General features: G+C 33.7%; 1 protein-coding gene across 1 annotated transcript; it reads right to left on the bottom strand.

Moving 5' to 3' along the window:
• Positions 1-13,655: 13,655 nt before the first annotated feature.
• On the bottom strand, positions 13,656-17,812 carry LOC148607631 (uncharacterized). Its single transcript, XM_088543550.1, has 2 exons — positions 16,930-17,812; positions 13,656-16,202 (listed from the first exon to the last, which is right to left on the bottom strand). Exon 2 carries the CDS (start codon positions 16,197-16,199, stop codon positions 13,656-13,658), a length of 2,544 nt encoding a protein of 847 aa, XP_088399676.1. The 5' UTR covers positions 16,200-16,202; positions 16,930-17,812.
• Between the last annotated feature and the right edge of the window lie 2,721 nt (positions 17,813-20,533).

Genomic DNA, 20,533 nt, shown 5'->3' with positions numbered 1-20,533 from the left:
AAATTTATGTAAAGCTGTTACCAATCCTTTAATATAATTAGAATAATTAATGACCATAATCGGTATGTAGTATATAACTTTTACACTTATTGACCAAATGTAATTTTTGTACACGTATTATTCATAACTATTATAGACATTTGAATTAACTTTATGATCCCTCCGTAGCGTTTAAAAGTTGTATCTAGCTCTGGAGAATTTGTTAGTTTATATAAAGTTTAAAATGAAGGATGCACTTACTGGGCTGACATATTGATATGGTCTGTACAAGAATTTGTATTGCTTTCATTTACTCGTACAGTCGGTCATATTTTTGCAGACCACAACGTGCAAACCATTCAGAATACTAGCTTCTTGCTAATCATCGTCCTCTATGCCATGTGTCACTATACTTATGTGTATGTAATATTAGGCTATATTGCCTTCAACGCTTTGATTTGGCACCAATTCAAGACATAATCTCTACGGACAGACTGACGTGTGAAAAACTTAGGGTTAATTGTTCGTTATAAATCTGCCAGTTTATTAACCCGAATAATTCAGCCCCTCTCTGTATCAAATTCTCTAATCTCTAATGGAGTAATTGTAGGAACTTAATATTTGGGTTCATCTTACCCGTAGTCTAAACTTGTTTGTTTGTTAAGGCTTTATTGTATCAAGAGATCAGTTAAATCTAATTGGCCCCACAGAATCTCGCTCTCTGAAGAAAAGTAAATAGCATACGGAATAAAAAAAACCATATACATTCGACAAACTTTTTAATGTATAGCATACCTAATTTTTGTTTAAGCATTTGTTTGTTATCAGTGATGATTTAAAAGACCGATCTTGGTCCGCATAGTCAAAATTATCATTCAATATCTATGGAGATCATCAGTTATTTAAGCATCTCCGTAATTCGATTTTTGGAGCCCCTCAAATATTTCAGGTTCTCCTCAATAATTACTCATGTACCTCAATAATTTGATTTCAGTACATCCGTAACTTAATTTCATGAGCTTAGAATGGAAATTTTTTGGACCTCCACAATCCAATTTCAGGACCACAATGAATTAGGATTTGAGGAGATCCTGAAATGGAATTGCTGCGGTCCTGAAATAATTATAATGGAACTTGGATCGAAGTGTGGAGGTCCTAAAATAATTGGTTTTGACTAATTCCGCGTCTTTACTTTGCATATCAATATTCAGGCCTCTTTTTGTTCTATTATTCTACCTAGAGCATTGACAGTTTAATTGGGGAATTTAGTATCACATGACTTTATAAAACAAATCTGTCTTTGTAAAACACACTCAAATTATCAGTTAAAAAATAATATCCTTTGGGTCGCTTGTAATATTGACCAGATTAGGAACTAGATATAAATAGCTGGCAATGAATATTCATAGATATCGAGGCCGTACTAATGAATGACCGTGTTTATAAAGTCTTGTAACGAGCCCATGTGCCTGAATCGGAAAATGGGTAATGTTCAATGCTAACCGATCAGTATTTAAACTAACCGTTCTCATACAAGCAAGAAACACACGTAGAGCACACGTATATGACATTTAAGAGGTACATTCTTATCTCGTATTAAGCTAGAACTATGACACCATGGCGGTAAACACGGCAAAGATCTACCGCATTACGTAGCGTATAAATATATAATTATGCAAATCACATGCGAATATAAAGTACTGAAATTTCGAGTGCAAGAAGTCGCTAACAATATTGGCGCCTTAAAAAGCTCTTACTTCACAAAAAGCAACAAATTCACAATACATAAAAAATGTTAAAACAAAAAAAAAAAAAAGGTTGTACACATAGGACCAAGAAAAATTAATAATGCCTGTTCAAGGTTACCTTGGATGAAAAAAAATAGGGTGGGTAGGAATTTAAGTCATATTATTACACACTTATAGGAGGATTTCTTGAATTTTTCTGGCGTAAAAATAATAACAAAGATTTAGTTTTTATTCCAAATGAATCAAAAGGAGTGGTTGTTAACGCTTTATTGCACGCTAAATTATTTCACGACACCTGTCACACCAATTAGGTATCAATAGAAAATGCAATCAATTATGTAATCTATAATTTATACAATAATTAATATAGGTTAACACCCCATAATCTGTAACATGTTGGTTCCAATTCACACATGTCTGCTTATGTTATTGTATGACTGTTTCAAAATACATTGTATGTACATTTACGCGCGGATGAGACATGAATTATGTTTTTATTTATTTCGCACACTTTTCGCAGAAAATGGTGGACATGCAACAATAGGCCACTAGTATACCTAAACAAGTTTGCAATGCTTCGAAAAAATAGAATGATAGATCATACACCGAAGTCGTGATACTGAATATTCGTTGAAACTGAATGACGACGATGTGATTAGAGGAAAATTTTATGGCATGTCTAGATCTATTGGCTAGGCGATATTGGATATGTTTTAGAAACGGATTCGTGTTTTAATACCTCATCTCTATGGAATGACGCATACATGTAAGATATAGAACACATCAGAAATACTCTTATTCCAAATAGTGGTTACCAATCGATGTCGTAATTCACTGCATTATTCAACCGTGTTGGAATGTAAAGTCGGATGCGTAATTAACTCCATATATAGGATATTCCATCATACAGGACGGTAAAGTACAACTCTTGTCAAATTTAAACAAAGTTGTGAACAGTCAGTTAAAAAAATGCGTAGTGCCGACAACTCTACCAGTTCTTTGGAGGGATTCCAAAGTTTTGTTTTTTCTTGGGCTATGATTCAGTCCATCATTATCATCACTGCGAACACAATTCTGCTGTTTTTCAGCTATAAAATCCCAGATCAAACCAGGAAACCGCTACATATATTGTATACAGTTCTTGGTGCTGCAGACCTGTTTAACGGAATAATATGTATGCTTCTAGCTATCAGATATTACTTTCAGATTGCTTTTTTCCAGCGATACTTTATTTGTTTTTGTCTTATGCTGATGACACACTCTGGAATTACAACAACGGGATTCACTCTTTTACTGCTGTCTTTGAAGAAATGTATCTCAATTGTTTATCCCTTGAAAAGTCTTCATTATATCACTCGGAATGTTGCAATAGTGTCGTCTGCCGGTGTATGGATTTTTAGCTTCACTGTAATTACGGTTTCCTTTTCACTGTTGAGGACCAGAAACTTTATTGGAATAACAGATTCTTGTAGTATGGAAACCATTCTCGGAGACAATCATGGACAGTATGTCAAAGTAGTTGGTTTTGGTTTGGGCACTATTTTCAGCGTAGGGTTTGCCGCTATGAATCTTGTCATTGTATATATAATAACTGAGAGAGGAAAAAAGGTAGGATCTTGGATTTCTGGACAAGTTAGGGTAAAAAATGAAGACAAACAACCGACCATCACTAATGAAAGAGAGAAAACTTGCAAGACTATAGGTACAGTTGTAACATCCCCTTCTGTGGCGGTTGGCCAGATGAAATCGAATGTACTGAACGCTAAATCTAGTGAAAGAAAAATCGACCAAAATAAAAATTCATTCCACAAAAAGAGATCTAAGAATTTTAAAGCGTACATTACTGTGTTGATACACATACTGGCTTACATGGTGTGTGGTTTGCCTACTCTAGTGTTGACGACAAACAAATCTTTGTCATGGTACTTTTACAAAGATATAAATGTAATATTTTTAGCGACTCTTTTCATGTACATGTCATCATTGATAAACCCGTTCTTAACAATTTTTCGTGTTCCAGTCTTTCAAAAAATTGCAAATAAAACAATAGGCAGAATGAGACGTGGTTGCAGGTTTAACTTGTAATGGCATATTACCAATCTTTCAACTCACATGCACATCAACTTACTATATTACCGTAATATAGTTAGTTGATGTGCATGCGAGTTGAAAGATGGGTATGTTCTCGAAGCGAATATAATCCGACGGAGGTGCAGGTTTAACTTGTAAACAACGGTAATATAGTTTGTTGATGATCAAATGCTAGCTGAGAGATAGGGGTGTTCTGGAAGTTCGCGAGTAAAATGTGTATGATTGGGGAAGTCTATAACTTTATAAATGGAGTTGCTAACTTGACAATAAAACTGAATTTACCTGAACTTGCATATGTCTGTAAAGTCGTATGTTCTTCTTATTGATTGAATAATATGTTTTTGTTAGATTTTGTCAAGGGTTGTTTATTTTCTTTTTGTCGTATTTGTGTAATTTTAGCGTTAGATTGTGTTACAATCCATACTTACAAGTTGATATTATATCATACATAGCATGTGTTATAGCATTGGTATGAATAGTACATATGTACCTACATGTATTTATTAAATATACTTATCATATATACAGACTTAAAGTTCCGCCATTATCTCGGACGCATGCATTGATGAAACAAAAATAATTTTTTTTTTATGAAAAAGAGGGGAATCAACAGTTGACCTTATAAACATGTAACTTCAGCTAAAAGTTTTCAAATAAGTAAAAAAATACCAGTCTTTATAAAAATCAGAGAGGAGGCGATTCATGCATTTCACAGACACGTAAGTTAACTTTTAAATCTTATTCAGAAACAGGTTTACAGACCACATAATCAGTCTTAGTGTGTTAATTTCTTGTATTAAAACATCTAGTACATGTAAGACCAAGAACATCTAAAACCTTTTGAAACAAATATTGTAAATATAATGAAGGTTTACTGTACATAGTGACCTGGACACATGGTAAAAGGGCCTAAAAGGCCTCATTATCAAAGAGTAAACAAGGGAACCAAGATTCTAACAGAAATCATTAAAAAGTAATCCAGAGACAAAGACCAGATATGGAAAACAGACACAAACAACAAAGAATATAAAATAACCAAAATGATACGTAAAAAGCAACAAAAGTAAATGAGCAACTCGGCCTCTACTAAAAACTTCGAACCATCCAGCATACCTTTATCTTCTCAGTTGTATCACAATAGAAATGCTATAACTACAAATCTGGACTGTCAATTTATATATCCATTTATTGGTTTACTCTCTCGAAATTATATAATTTGTCGAAAATGTGGGATATGTGAATTTTACTATACGTTCAAATGGAAGTCAGTTAAATATTCACCATGCATTTGCACATGTGCAATAGTATCGAGGGACAACGACAACGACACAACAGATAGAACCTAAATGAAAACAAATCAACAGAGAAGACATTGAGCAACGATCAAATGCACCGAAAATAAAGAAAAAAAACCAAAACAAAACAAAACAAAAACAAACATACAAATAGACAAACCAAACCAAAACAAAACAAAAACAAAACAATAACAAAATCAATAACAATAACAAAAGAAAACAACTAACAAAAACGGCAACAAACAAACAAACAAACAAATAAAAAACAAACACAAAACAAAAACAAACAATTAAAGCAATATACAAATTAAATATAAGACAAAACAAGATGATGATGGCAGAATGTAGAGATTTAAGGCACTTGAATAGTCTTTTAATTCCGTTATAGGTATAATGTATTTTATTTGTAAGGGCTCAGAAACTAGCAAAAAGTGTATTTTAATAAGATTTACAAATCTGATAGAAACAATTAAAAATAAATAAATAAAATAAATAAAAAATCTATTCGGTTGGAACTATCCATGCCCCAAGTCTCTGTGCTTGTGAACATGAAGTCTGTAATGTTCATTGATTATTACACGACTTTACATACAACATACTGTTTCAATCAATTACACTTGACGGTAGTTTTACGTCGTGTACGACGGATATTTCATACATTTCAGGATAAAACGATCACCATGCTTCGTACGAAACAAACACGCTGGGTCAATTATGTGTTGACACAGAGCCCTTTTGAATGCGTAATACCCATATAACCTAAAGCAAACCAGTTGTCACCCTATCTCCTTTATGCCACACGCTTGGCACGGAAGCAGTCACTACATGTACCAAGTGTTAAGTCTTTGGTATAACCCAGCCAGGGACTAAACCCATGATCTTCAGTACTCGAGGCGGCCCCTTTTTGATAGAAAGTCTCCACATAACTTTACAGATATGATACATTCTTAAGAAAAGCTAGCAATTACTAAAATATAAAATAATTTGAGATAAATACTGTTATCTGATTGGTTAAAATAATTTTGTTATATCTCAATGGATAAAAAAATATTGACAATCGCAATAAACAATATGCACATGGAAAATTTATGTTATTTTTCAATAAACAAAATTTTTATCATAGCCAACTCTTAAATAAACTGCTTTGATTATTCAAATGGTCCTACCGAATATTACCAAGAAATTAATATTTTGTGTTTTACTTCTGGGTAAGGATTATACACCACACACACTTGTACACGTCTGATGGCTCTTCGTATCGCTATACGTTATTGAACGATATAGTATTTTTAGGGAACGACATATCACGTAGTATCACGAGGAAACGACATAGTATCTTGACGGAACGACATATTTTCTTTTGAGGGAACGATATAACTATCTTGTGATAACCAAAAATTATCCCGAGGGAACAACATGAAAAATATCACGAGGACGCATTCTGCCACCGTGTTTATCAGATTTTATAGACGATCAACCGGTTTACTTGGGACACAGGTGCACTCTCACTCTCAAATAAACTTAGTGTTTATTTACTAGTCGAGCACCATATTTAATGGGTTTTTTTCCCGCTGAAACGCAGAGCTAGTGCTACATTTATTTTTTGAAAATAGGTAGAAATGTGTTTCTAATACACCAATAATGAACGCTCTATAGATTAAAAAAAAATCCTCTGGGGTGGGGGGAGGGAGTGGGTTATGCTGGCCCGTGGTCTATAACGACATTGTCCGTCGCTTAATTTTTCCACCATTTTTTCAATCGTTACACCCTTGTGAAATTTCAATAGGCAAGATAAACCAAATAAGTGAAAATCTGGTGAGGCCATGTTAACGTCACGATGAATACTTCTCATTATCCTACACAAACAAAAAATCACCATGATAAGTACACGTAATTAAAGGGAACGGATTTAATTGTTTTTATGTCGCTCAAGATAGTGTCTGCTGTGAAAGTTTTTTGTTTAATTTGACACATTCAAATAATCCTCTAATTTTAATCAATAATTAAGTCTATTGAAGGTATCTTTATTTTTTAAATGCCCGTTTACAACCGCCAAAAAATATATCATCAGCGTAAACGCCCCTACTTGTACAAAGAAATTAAAGCGTTTTATTTTAAGTTGTCAACTTATCTCGACCGTCACCATAGATTTTTTAATATTCAAAATCTTGTTTGTTTAGCAAAACCTTAAGCAATCGACTCCGCAAACCTATAAACGCGTCTACTACGTATCACCTGCTAGCTTATAGGCTCTGCTGTACACTAGTATATAGGCTCTGCTGTACATTAACTTATAGGCCCTGCTTTACACTAGTATATACAATGTAGGATCTGCTGTACACTAGCTTGTAGGCTCTGCTTTACACTAGCTTATAGACTCTGCTTTACATGATGTGAAAAAAATCACAGGACATGAGCATTTATTTATTACAAATCCGCAAAGATGTTTCTGGTGTTCAGTATTAACTGGCATAAAAGGAATGGAGCTATAAGCACTGAGTATTACAAAAGAGAAACCACCATCAGGCCTCTCCGCAGGAGATTGGACCTTTATTGGTATGTTGATCAATAGAAAGTTACAAGAATTATCACCTAGATATAAATGCTGATTAAATTGTTATACATCGTTACATCATCATAATTTCTATCTTTAATGTGCAATCGGTCTAAGCCATTAACGTTAAAAGCGACCAACTTGTTCTAAAATCAATATTGCGACAATGGCGTACTATCATTCCACCAGCAAGACTTTTGGCATATATATATATATAGAGAGAGAGCAAAACCGAAACATTTGTGCTGACTTAGATTCCTGACTCCAGACGAATTAAAAGTATTTGAATGACAGCAGCGAATTGCTAGTGAATATTAAAAGTCTGAAATGGAATAATTTAGAAAATGCATTCATATGTTTGGAAGGAGCGGCATAGTTTTCTGAATAGAAGTTTCATTTCTATATCCCGAAATACGATGACTTTAACGCAGCTGATTTTGATATATACATTATGTTCAAAACATTGCTTAAACGAGCAAGTGATGTATACTTTTGACAAACAGGACATGCTGAGCTGAATAAAGAATAAAACGAATTGAAGCATGAACTATTTGATTCATATAAAAGTTAGACTTTGTGCGTACTGCAGTTAAAATGAACGCAACCGAACGCGCCAGCTCACTGGAAGGTTTCCGGGATGTCATTTTTGTTTGGGCAATGACTCAAACCGTTTTAATAATCGCTGCAAATATATCGCTGTTGGTTTTCAGTTGCAAAATACCGGACCAGACTCGAAATCCGCTTCATGTTTTATACACTTTCCTGGGTGTCGCAGATCTTGTCAATGGATTCTATTGTTTTATTTTGTCAGTGTCATATTATTTTACAGAAATTGAATTGTATCATCATTTCTGTGTCTGCTTTTTTATTGTGACATTGCATAACGCAGGAATTACAACGACTGGATACACTCTGTTACTTCTTTCTCTGATGAAATGTATCTCAATTATGTACCCATTGAAAAGTCTGCGCTATATCACGCAACACGTCGTGATTTTTTCATCTATTGGAGTATGGATATTCAGTTATCTTGTCATCGTTTTACCGTCTGTCTATTGGAATGTCGGAAAATTTCATGGAACGGTTGACCAATGTAATATGAACACAGTTTATGATGAAAATCATAAAGACTTTTCAAATCTGGGTTTATTTCTCGGGATTGGCTTCAGTGTTTGCTTTTTTGGGGTAAACGTAGTCACTGTATATTCAATATCTAAACAGGGCAGAAAGGTAGAAAATTTAACTTCCGAACAAGATTCATCAAAAACTGAAGGAATACCTCCACAGAGCACTGATGACCTAGCGAAAACCAGTAAGACCGCTCACACTTCATCAATGTGTCCTACAACTAATTCACAGAAAGTGAAAACGTTCGAGTATTCTCCTGTGTTAAACAAACGACAGAGAAGAAACTATTACGACTTTAAAAAATCAAGAAATTTTAAGGCATATATAACTGTATTATTTCACACGTTAGTGTATATGGCGTGTGGGCTACCAGTATTAATTTTGATGGGATATGAAGAGTTATCTTGGTACTATTACAATGATAGAAACGCCAGATATATCGCGACTCTGTTTATGTACATGACATCATTGGTAAATCCATTGCTCACTATATTTAGGATTCCAGTCTTTCAAAAAATTGCAAAAAGTACGGCCAGCAAAATGAAACGGAAGTGCTTGTAATCGTTTTCATTGAGAACAGGCCAGCCATAATTAATAAAAAATTGCCTGACTTGGTACCGGCATATTCAATGGCAATGGTGGGTTAAACCAGGGTAAAACACCGCAATGGTCCTGACTTGGTACAGGCATATTCTATGGAAATGGTAGGTTAAACAAGGGTAAAAACACCACAATGGTCCTGACTTGATACAGGCATATTCAATGGCAATGGTAGGTTAAACCAGGTATAAAACACCGCAATGGTCCTGACTTGGAACAGGCATATTCAATGGCAATAGTGGGTTAAACCAGGTTTAAAAATACCGCAATGGTCCTGACTTGGTACAGGCATATTCAATGGCAATGGTAGGTTAAACCAGGTTTAAAAACACTGCAATGGTCCTGACTTGGTACAGGCATATTCAATGGCAATGGTGGGTTAAACCAGGTTTAATTCACTTAAACAAAAACTAAAACATACACCCATAAGAACGACCAGCATTAACCCGGCTTAAAACGGAAATGAACTCAGGTGCACCGGAAGTGTAAGCAGTTCCTGCTTTTTTAATAACACCAACCACGCACTCTTCGGATATCTAATCTGGTGAAAGAAGAACAGCCATGACAGATGGAGGAGAAATACTAGATACGCTTTAGTCACTGGGATTTCATTGCAAACGAAAAAATGGTTAAAAATGGGGAAATCAAATTCGTCGCGTATGTCATTAAGTTAATTGAAAGCTTTATTTTTTGCTCTTTTGACATAAAAGTCACATTGTCGTTTTCAATTCTAGTCAAAACATACTAATCATATACAGTCTAAATCACTTAACAGAAAGTTATTATACTGAAATCAGTTATGGATCTTTTTTCTTCTTCCGGCAATGACTGTTGAAGAAAGAACGTGCATGGTAACTAGATTTTTCAGTCGAAATATTGTCGCATGGAGAGATTAAATGGCTTTTACTATCGATACTAAATTGAAATAAAGGTTTATACCAAGCATTATGCTATTCTGTTCAACCTTTAGATAAAGATAGCAATTTGTCGTTTATCCGTGTTTCTCGTCACTTTTTAGCTTTGTATCAAACATGTTGGTCCTACTTTTGATTGCAGACGTGAGATAATAGTATACTGAGTTGACCGATCGAAAGTTATTTGCCCCTACACAGAAAAAAGGTTGATATAAGGTTCTTTATAATTTCTTAATTTTTAAAATTTTCTTGTAACGAAAACGTAAGTTTTTTCATGATTATAAAGGCAAGAAAAAAAATTGCAGGGCGTTTGATATTGAACCCCCAAAAATGTAGTTTTTTCACAAAATTTTTTTTTTTTCTTAAATTTTAGAGAACGTAGGAATATAACTTTAAAATGATTTAAGGTTAAATCAAACTTAATTAAATAACAATTTTGATATAATTTTGAAATATAGTTTCTTTTTAAACGTCATTTTTCTTTATATGTTATTTGATTATGATATACTCATTTTTTGTTGTTTTTGCAGTTTAAAAAATGTGACCGCTTCCCGCTTTTACGACCAAGCAATTCTTAAAATACGATAAAAGACCTTTCCAAAATATATATAATATAGCCGTGTGTTAGGTAGGTGAATTAAAAAAACCTGAAAATCCCTTGTTTGGTAATATATGCCTATATGCAGTGTAATTATCGTGGTTTGATTATCCTGATATTCTGTGAACAATTTCCCAACGAAGTTATAGAGCGCAGGAATATCCTTTGGCCTATATTCAAACGGGAGCAAAGAGCTGGTAGAACAGTCAGATTCAAGGAGGACAAGCTCTGTGTTGTTGGTCAACGTGTCTATCCACATGATGTTCAGCAATCAAATCAACCCTATTGCCCAGTGCCAAATATGGAAGGGGTAAATCGTCGTTTCAAAGACCCGATAATAGTCCAAAATCTAGGCGATTTATTTCTGCAAAAACAATTTGGACCACCCACCAATCCGATACGCGAACTGCATGGTAATCGTTACTAGGACAGGCTTACAAGAGGACAGTTCTCTGAATTAAAACTTTCTTGTCTAAATGTTTGTGGATTTTAAACTAAACTAAATTTTCAGGAGTTTCATGATATAATTACTCAATATGATGTATTTATATGTACTGAGTCGAAATCTGACAAGTTTGATATGTTTAATGTGCTAAATGGTTATGATTATTTTTCTAAACATAGAGAAACATGTGATAAAAAGTCTGAAGGTATAACTGTTATTTACAAAAGTGTATTAAAATGTAATTCATCGTTTGTTAATAATGATTCAGAGTATGTAGTTTGGTTGAAAATCAGTGACGTTGTTAATGACTCAAAACTGTTAGTAAGGTGGATATATATTCCTCCTGAGGGTTCGAAATATTCATCTATTGATATTTTTGATGACATAGAAAATGAAATTTTGAAATTACGAGAAGATAATATGCATGTATCTCCTATTGGTGATTTTAACGCCAGAAGTAACACGAATTTTGATTACATTGTACCTAATGATGATTTATTACAAATTTTGAATATTGATGGTATGGATGGGGTAGACAATTTTCTGAATAGTTATCAAAAGCTTGATGAGTATAAAATCCCATTAGATAGAACCAGTGAAGATAAAGGAAGATGTAATTCTTACGGCTCAAGGTTATTAATTTTTTGTAAAAATAACGGTTTGTTTATTGTTAATGGTAGAGTTGGAGCAGATAAAAGGCTTGGTAGAGTGATAAGTAATCAAACAAGCCTCATTGATTAGATGATCGTTTTACCAGAGTTATTCCCTGTTATTAATGAATTTGAGGTCATTGATTTTGACCCACTTGTATCAGATGTACTCTGTAGACTTCACATTGTTATTTCTACTTATACTGAAACTAATTTGAATAACAATTGTATACCTGTAAATACAATTGAACGTATTCCTATCAGGGGGAATGCGGATATGAAAGACCAATATGTTACAAATGTTGAAAATGAAATTATAGTAAAAAATGCAATGGAAAAGCTTTATGCATTAGATATCAATAGCGATAATTTTAATGTTGAACTTGACTCATTTGTTGAAGCAGTCTCTGATATATTTAGGAACTCCGTTCATGATTCATTTGGTGACAGATTCATTCGTCATAATTGTCCCAAATACAAAAATTTTTCAGCCGTGGTTCAATAATTTATGTTTCCAAAAGAGGGCAGAATTTCACAAAACTAAAAAAAGGCGCAACCGCTTGAAAACCGATGAAACTAGAGCTGAGTTAAAATTGAGTAGCAAAGCTTACAAAGCTGTAATAAATCAGGCTTTTAATGATTATCAATTTAAGGTTGGAAATGAATTACGTAACCAGTCATTCCCAAATAATGGGTACAATTAGATTGTAGAAACTGATAAAAATAAATGTCAACTGAACAGAGGGACAAATGGTATACCATTTTGTATCTATATCTGGTCTGTCAATTTCCAAAATTTCACTCGCACCATCAAAGCAGTTTTCAAGTTATAGAATTTTTAAGATGTTAAGGTAGATGTGAACGTTACGGAAGTTAGTGTTTTATAAAGTCAGCCTTAATAATTAAAGAAGAGGAACACATGATGTTTATCAAGGCTCATGTGAAAAGGCTTACATATACCACCATAACAAAATAATTAATGGTATTATTCTGCAATGTATAGAAAGAAATAAACAAATAAAATGTCTGAATCAAGAGAGTTTTTTTTATAATTAATTCATATTACAAGTTTGCAGTACTAGAGAAGTAATGAATTTTAACATATAAAAAGGTCTTATTGTATATTATTATAGTTTCATATTACAGCTTTCCAAAATGATCTAATAAATATGTTTTGAATTACTATTGCGCATGTTTCATGTGGCATATCCACATGCCCAACTTTGTTACGGAGGTTAAGAAAAAAACAGTATGCAAATGTTGATACAAAGTAACATTCAAATATTTATTGCGTACATTTTACAACAACTCACAGACAAGATACAAACTAGACAACTGTTTTTTTATATCAAATTATATGTATTTTTAAATTAAAAGGACCTTTTATGCAATAATCTCCGTAACGATTCATGAACATTCACGAGATTGTTTTATCTTAACTTAATATCGTTAATTTGATATTTCTTGTAACCAACAGTGATATTTTACTGGCCATATTAGACAAATTTATATAACTTGCAATGACATTAAGACGAAATATATTATTTTCAATTATATTTTCGTGTTACGGAGGTTATTTTTTCTCATTTAATTCACATATATTACCAAAACATCACAATAACATGTTTGGAATGACAAGTACATCAAAGTTTTTTAGGCATGTGTTTTAGCGAGGATCTCGATTTTCTTCAAGTCATCTAATGGGATGGTATAAGTTTTTATCCTTTTCCCCGATGGTTTAGGAGGAGACACAATAACACATAAAATGTGCTCCAATTTTATCCAGATTATGTCATCTTCCTTTGGCCATTTGAAGCTCTCCCCATATCGACCAGCCTGTGTCATAAACTTCACATTGACTTCTTCATCATTTTGATCTAAATCTATAACTTGTCCTATGTACCATTTTCGTTGGTACATTGCTGCAACCCAAGTTTCTTTCGAAAGTTTATCTAGCGCAACAGTCTCCTGCTGGTGTCTGTTTATTTCTACTCCTTCTAGATTTCTTCCTTCTCCTGTTTCTCCCTCTTGATCTGAACTTGCCAGAGCTTCTACAATGCCCTCGTTACCACTGTCCTTTACAAGTCGATGAAGCGTGTACCCTACACATGTTGATGTAGAAATATCAGCAATACATTCCTTACAATAGCATGACGTATTTCTTGTATATACTTCGGTTATTCCATTTCCTATGACATAGTGAATTTTGAATGTTCCTTTGACAGCAACAGGTGTAATTCTTTCCGACAAAATCTTCTCTGAGTTATCATAATCCTCCTGGTTGTAAGATATGTATTTCACTCTACTCCCAGATTCCCGAGCTCCAGTAGCCCATATCATAAAATCGTCTGCAGACTGAATCGACCTCTTGCCTTGCTTGACGGCATTATCCGCAGCTCTCTTGACACTTGCGCCAAGCCCGTCACATGGCCCCTTGCCATGACCACTTTCAAGGTAGCTCCATCGAGCTGACATTCCAAATTCCTGATCGTGCATTGCAATAAACTGGAATATTGTTTTATTCCTATACTGACTTGTCGGGGAATCGCTTAGGTAATGTATTCTTTTGAGGTTTGGATTGTCTTCTTTCACGATAGCTATCATTTTTTTAAGGATTGTGTAGACTGCTGTAGCATTGTGTGACAGAACATCTGAAGCAGCAACATAGCTCTGTATTTTGTTGTCCGTACCAGTAGGATAATAAACTACCATAGTATGCAGAGATATCATGGCAGCATTCCAGTAAGCTGATTGTACCTCTTCAACTGAGACACAGCCAAAGTTTTCCGCAAAATCCATCCATATTAAAACTTCATTCTCTGGAAGGTTTTCGCGAAGGGTTTTGAGCTGACTGTATTGGGTATGAACTCTATCAACGTGATCCCTGAATTCTGTCAGATCTTTATCAAATTTGACGCAGAAGTCTGCTTTTGTTACTGTTTCTTCTATTTCTTTAAACCTCATTTTCGTTCCATCTGGAACTCTCTTCCACTGAGTGAACTTGATTGTAGTAGATTCCAGCGAGTTTATCTGTTCTAAGATCTCCTCATTGATGGTGAACTCCTTGATGAGCATATCAGGATTTTTGGAGCACCTCAAGCCTACATTGTTTAGACCCTTTATTTTCAAAGCCAGGTTCTGATGTTTAGAGCACAGACAGGTTTTTCTGTTGGCAAAATCTGCGAGAATTATATGCGGTGGTCTTAACTTATAAAAGACCGTTCTCGACATCTGAATTTCTGGGTTTTCGAGCTTGAACTTTTCGTACAGGTTCATTACATAATCTGACAAAACATGCTTCTGCTTAGTTTCTTTATTTGTCGTTTTAGTGTCTTTTTTCCCTGGTAGTGTAGTGCTGTTATCTTCTCTCTCTAAGAATTCAATTACCACGCCCTTCACCTGTTCGGACATAGCTTTGCCTTTCCTCTCTTTTGACAAATCATTAACTTTCTTTCTGTTTACCCCAAGTGATCTACTCAAGGCAGATGCACACCGATATCTTGACATCAACCCGGACCAGACTGATTTAACCCCTTTCTTCTTTTTCTGCTGTACTGATGACCTAATGCTATGAAGTACTGTGTTAGAAAGTAAGAGTTGTTTTCTAACTTGTGCTGCCCTTTTCCTATCTAGCTGCAAGGAGTTTACTTCTGTTCTTGTTTTGCTTCTAGGGGTCATTTCATTGATAGGTATTCTTTCGTTATTGATAGAACTATCCAAACTTGAAATGTCTGCGTCCTCTGCATCTGTAGATGTCAACGTCATCGAGGGTTTCTTCTTGTTCAAACGCTCAATTCTTTTCTGTAACCTTTTATTCTTTCTTTCCAGTTCTGAATTCTTTCCTAACAGTTCATTATTTTTCCTGTACGCTGTTCTCAACGACCTCCGATATGTTTTTCTCACTTGTTTTCCCTTGTTTATGTTGTTGATTGGCAATTTGACTATCATTGTTAATGAGGAGGAAGGTCTTGCAACTTCGATCGTATCATTTTTGACTCTTTTTACTTTCTTGTAATGTCGCTTTGACTTCTTACATAGCTCTTCTCGTCTTTTCTTTAATGCAGCGGGGGAAAGTAAATTCGATGGAATATATGTTTCTCTTTTCCTTTGAGCTTCTTTCTTGAGATATGTAACTGGGTTTTTTGCTTTTTGTTTCTCCCTATAACGTCTCTGTCTCTCTGCATTACTCAGTGGCATTGTCTGAAAATAAAAATAGAACGAAATGAACAGGCTTGTTTTCATACACGCACATGCGCAACTAATCTGGGGGACATGCATAATACTCATACACTCGCGTGCCCGCACCTACATAGATATTATAATGTATTTATACTCCACTATGAAGCATAGGCGTCAATCGATAATCATATATTTTTTTTCTATCCTCCGTAACGAAATTAAAAACCTCCATAACGGCAAATTCGAGCACTTACCAACATCGAACGTATATATCACAGTTAGTATTTCAATGTAATGACTATCAAGACAATGGAACAAAAAATATTCTTCGATTATCGTAACCATAGGAGAATTAAGTCTTGCCTGGAACAAATGATTAATTTTTTTTTAATTTCTATCCTCCGTAACGTATATCAAAAGTGTTGTTAATGAAAGGCATCAATATTTGATACTCATAGGTGGTAATTGATTGACTAAAACGGGATCTGTAACAATGTAAACAAATTTTAATTGTTATTTTCGTGTATGCATGTTAAATTTTTTTTATTATTAGCATAACCTCCGTAACATTCATGAAGTCTCGAAAATCTGGATAATATTGGCTATACACCGCTATTGAAGTTGTGAAAGTCGTCGTATTTTAGCAAAGTTGTGTTGTAGAGTCTTATATATGAGAAAATGGCTGAGAAAACGTTTATTGTACGTTTTAATGTTTCTTGCATCATGGGGAATAAATGAGCAAACTTACCTTTCAAAAATCGATAAAAATATTCTTTATATCTTTCTTTTGTCGTGCTGTATTATTTTCAACAAAAGCTGTCTGCTACAAAAATGACTTCCGGCGGTGTCAACAGCCGTTGATACCGATAAAAAGGTCCGGTAACAACTGCGTAACGGAGGTTATTAAAACGGAGGTTAGGTTTATTATTATTAATTTGGATATATGCAACAATTTTCTTGATTTGCTTTCATAAAACTGATTCTTGAGAAGAATTATGTGTATTTTAAAGAAACTTTGAATCATATGAGTTGTCCCTGAAAATATGTTACAAAATTATGCGTAACGTAGGTTAGGTTCTTATATGCGACAATGGGAAAATACAGAACAAAAAGTATTTTTTTCAATTTTCATAACCTTGTAACAAAAGTTAGAGGTAGCATTTAAAAAATTAATATATCAACACTTCTTAAAGTCATATGAATCAGGTTTTCTTGTCATATGAATATTTCCTGCCCGTACCTCAACATTCGTTATGGTAGGTTATACGTTTATCGGCGACATTGATTTAGTTTCTTGGTCAAAGTGTATTCAACATCATGCGATGAAGAAAGTAATATATAATTAAAATATAATATGGTGTAAAATAAAAATGGAAAGTTTATATGAATTGGATGAAAAGAAGGATGTTAATTTCACACCTACATTTGGACTTTTTCTAAGCGACATTCGTATTTGGAGTGATTTCCGGATAATGGATGTTAAAATCACACAAAATTATTTACGATTTACATCACCACGAAATATAATTTTATGTTAGTATATATTCCAACTTCTAAGAACAAAAAAGAAACTTCTCCGAAACAAATTTTAAGCTGGTAATTTATGGAATATTGCCGGCGACACTGTAATTATGTAATTGTACCCATTATTTGGGAATGACTGAACACAGCAGTTAGTGAACCTAGAGAGTTATGGAAAATACTGAATAAACTTAATGATACCAGTCCTAAAGATTGTAAAATTCCAATTGATGAACTTTATGAATATTTTAAAGATTTGAATTGTGATAACAATTTGAATGAAACAGAAGATGAATTTGTTTTACCAGATTGTAATGATGATGTTGCAGATGATATTTTGAATGCTTGCATTACTGAAAAGGAAATTTTTAGAAGCTGTTAAAAAATTTAAATAATAACAAAGCACCAGGTTATGATGAAATCATAAATGAATATATTAAATGTACAATCGACTTGCTTTTGCCTTTGTATAAATCATTATTTAATTAGATCCTTGATTGTGGCATTGTTTCTGAAATCTGGACTATTGGAATTATCATGCTGATTTTCAAAAATAAGGGGGATCCACTAAATCCAGATTCTTGTAGAGGAATTACTCTTGTTTCGTCGCTTGGGTAGCTATTCTTAGTAACCGTTTTACAAAATTTGCAGATTTAGTTGAACTCATTCCAAAGGCACAGGCAGGGTTTAGAAAAAGGATATAGTACTTTGATAATATTTTTGTACTTCAAATGCTTATAGAATTCTATTTTCATAATCATAAAAAAATCTAGTGTACTTTTGTAGATTTCCGTAAAGCGTTCGATACTGTTTGGAGGTTGGGGTTAAGGAAAAAACTTATTTATAGTAAAATTACTGGTAAAATTTTGAGAATTATACATAATATGTATGGAAGTATAAAGTCGTGTGTTAAAAATGGGAATGATTTATCTGGATTTTTTGCTTGTGAAGTTGGGGTCAGGCAGGGGGAAAATTTATCTCCTTTTCTTTTTTCGGTTTTTTGGCAGATCTAGAGTCATTTTTTTCAAGTAATAATATTTCAGGTCTCCAAACATTATCCAAAGAACTTTTAGAACAAATTAATTGTTTCTTACTTATATTCATTCTTTTATATGCAGATAATACTATAATTATAGCAGAATCTGTTGAAAATATGCAAAATTGTTTGAAAGTTTTTGAAGAATATTGTAACATATGGAAGTTGTCTGTCAATGTTGATAAAACAAAAGTTATGGTGTTTTCTAAGAGAAAATACAAGGGTAATGATATATTTAGATTATATGACTCTAGTATTGAAATAGTTGATATGTATTCATATCTAGGTTTACTTTTTAACTATAATGGTAAATTTACTGTATCTAAAAAGAAACTTGCAGAGCAAGGACAGAAAGCACTGTTTGCATTACAAAGAAAAATAAGAAATTTTCCCATACCAGTGGATTTACAGTTACATTTATTTGATACATTAGTGGAACCGATATTATTATATGGGTGCGAAATCTGGGGATTCGAAAAATTTGCAAGTTTTGGAACGGGTACATTTAAAATTTTTGAAACAAGTGCTCTGTAATATCAAGTACACCAAACTTCATGGTGTACGGCGAAACTGGAAAGTATCCATTAGAAACTGATGTAAAACTTAGAATGTTAAATTTTTGGATAAAAAATCTGTTAAATGAATCAAATCTGTCTGGTATTATGTATAAATTAATGTACAATATGCATTGCTCTGATATATATCATTCTCAATGGATAGTTTTTATACTATCTGTACTAAATGACATAGTATGTATGGGATAGTCAGTCAGTTTTGTATGTATGGGAGAGTCAGTCAGTTTTGTATGTATGGGAGAGTCAGTCAGTTTTGTATGTATGGGATAATCAGTCAGTTTTGAGTAAATTGGAAATAAAAACAGTTGTAAAGCAAATATTACAAGATCAGTTTGTACTACGATCCTTTGTCTACTATGTCATGTCGATATTATGTACTATCGCTCATTCAGAACGTTAAGGATTATGCATATAGTAAAATGTTTTATATGTTTTTGTCTATAATGTGATCGCGCATTATTTAACCCCTTAACACCATTTCTATTCTATAGAAGCTATTTCTAAGCTTTACACCTCTGTCTATCACAGTGTTAAACCCCATAAGTACAGTACACCAGAAACAGCTTCGCGGATTTGCAATGAGTAGTGTTTTGTGATTTTTGTTCACATCCTGTATAGTAGAGCTTATATACTAGCGGAGTGATGGATACTAAATGGGGGAAACGGTTATGAGTCTGCAGAGAAGAGTGATAGATGACACAGACGTTGATTGTTTTTAAAGCTTCTGGTGGTTGTCATATTTTATTTACATGTTTTGTAAAATTGACGAGTGGTGTATACATAGCACGATAGCGCGTGCAGCTTCGTGTTTGTAGTGTTTTTGGTAGTCAAGTTTGAAAAATAGACTGTCTCTACCAACATTTTATTTCGTAGGCTTTTATTTCTAAGGGGAAAAGGGAGGGGGTCAAATTTTGTGCACTGGATTTTTTTTTCGGTAGACTTTTTGACCTGACTTTTTACTTTTTTACTCAAGCCTGTTCTAGATTTACCCAATTGTTCATCCTAGATTTTTTAACCACACACCATCGCTCTACCCTTCTCTTTTTTCAAATTTGATCATGTAATACTCCAATCAAAATAAAATTGTTGTTCCCTTCTCAAGTGATCATCGAAATTTGGACTTTAGTTGAACCATTGTGCATGTCTTGATTTTACCGCTTCGTGTAAAATACCCTCCAGGATAACGATTTTATATCAACAGCGATATAATAATAATAATT

Source organism: Perna viridis, chromosome 9 (assembly GCF_037379345.1).
Source record: "Perna viridis isolate PV_CMFRI_1.1 ecotype Kerala chromosome 9, ASM3737934v1, whole genome shotgun sequence".
NCBI classification, from domain to species: domain Eukaryota; kingdom Metazoa; phylum Mollusca; class Bivalvia; order Mytilida; family Mytilidae; genus Perna; species Perna viridis.
This window is presented reverse-complemented; position numbering and strand designations above follow the sequence as displayed.

Coding starts and splice junctions, on each gene's coding strand:
- LOC148607631 (XM_088543550.1), bottom strand. CDS start 16,199: ATGCCACTGAGTAATGCAGAGAGACAGAGACGTTATAGGGAGAAACAA.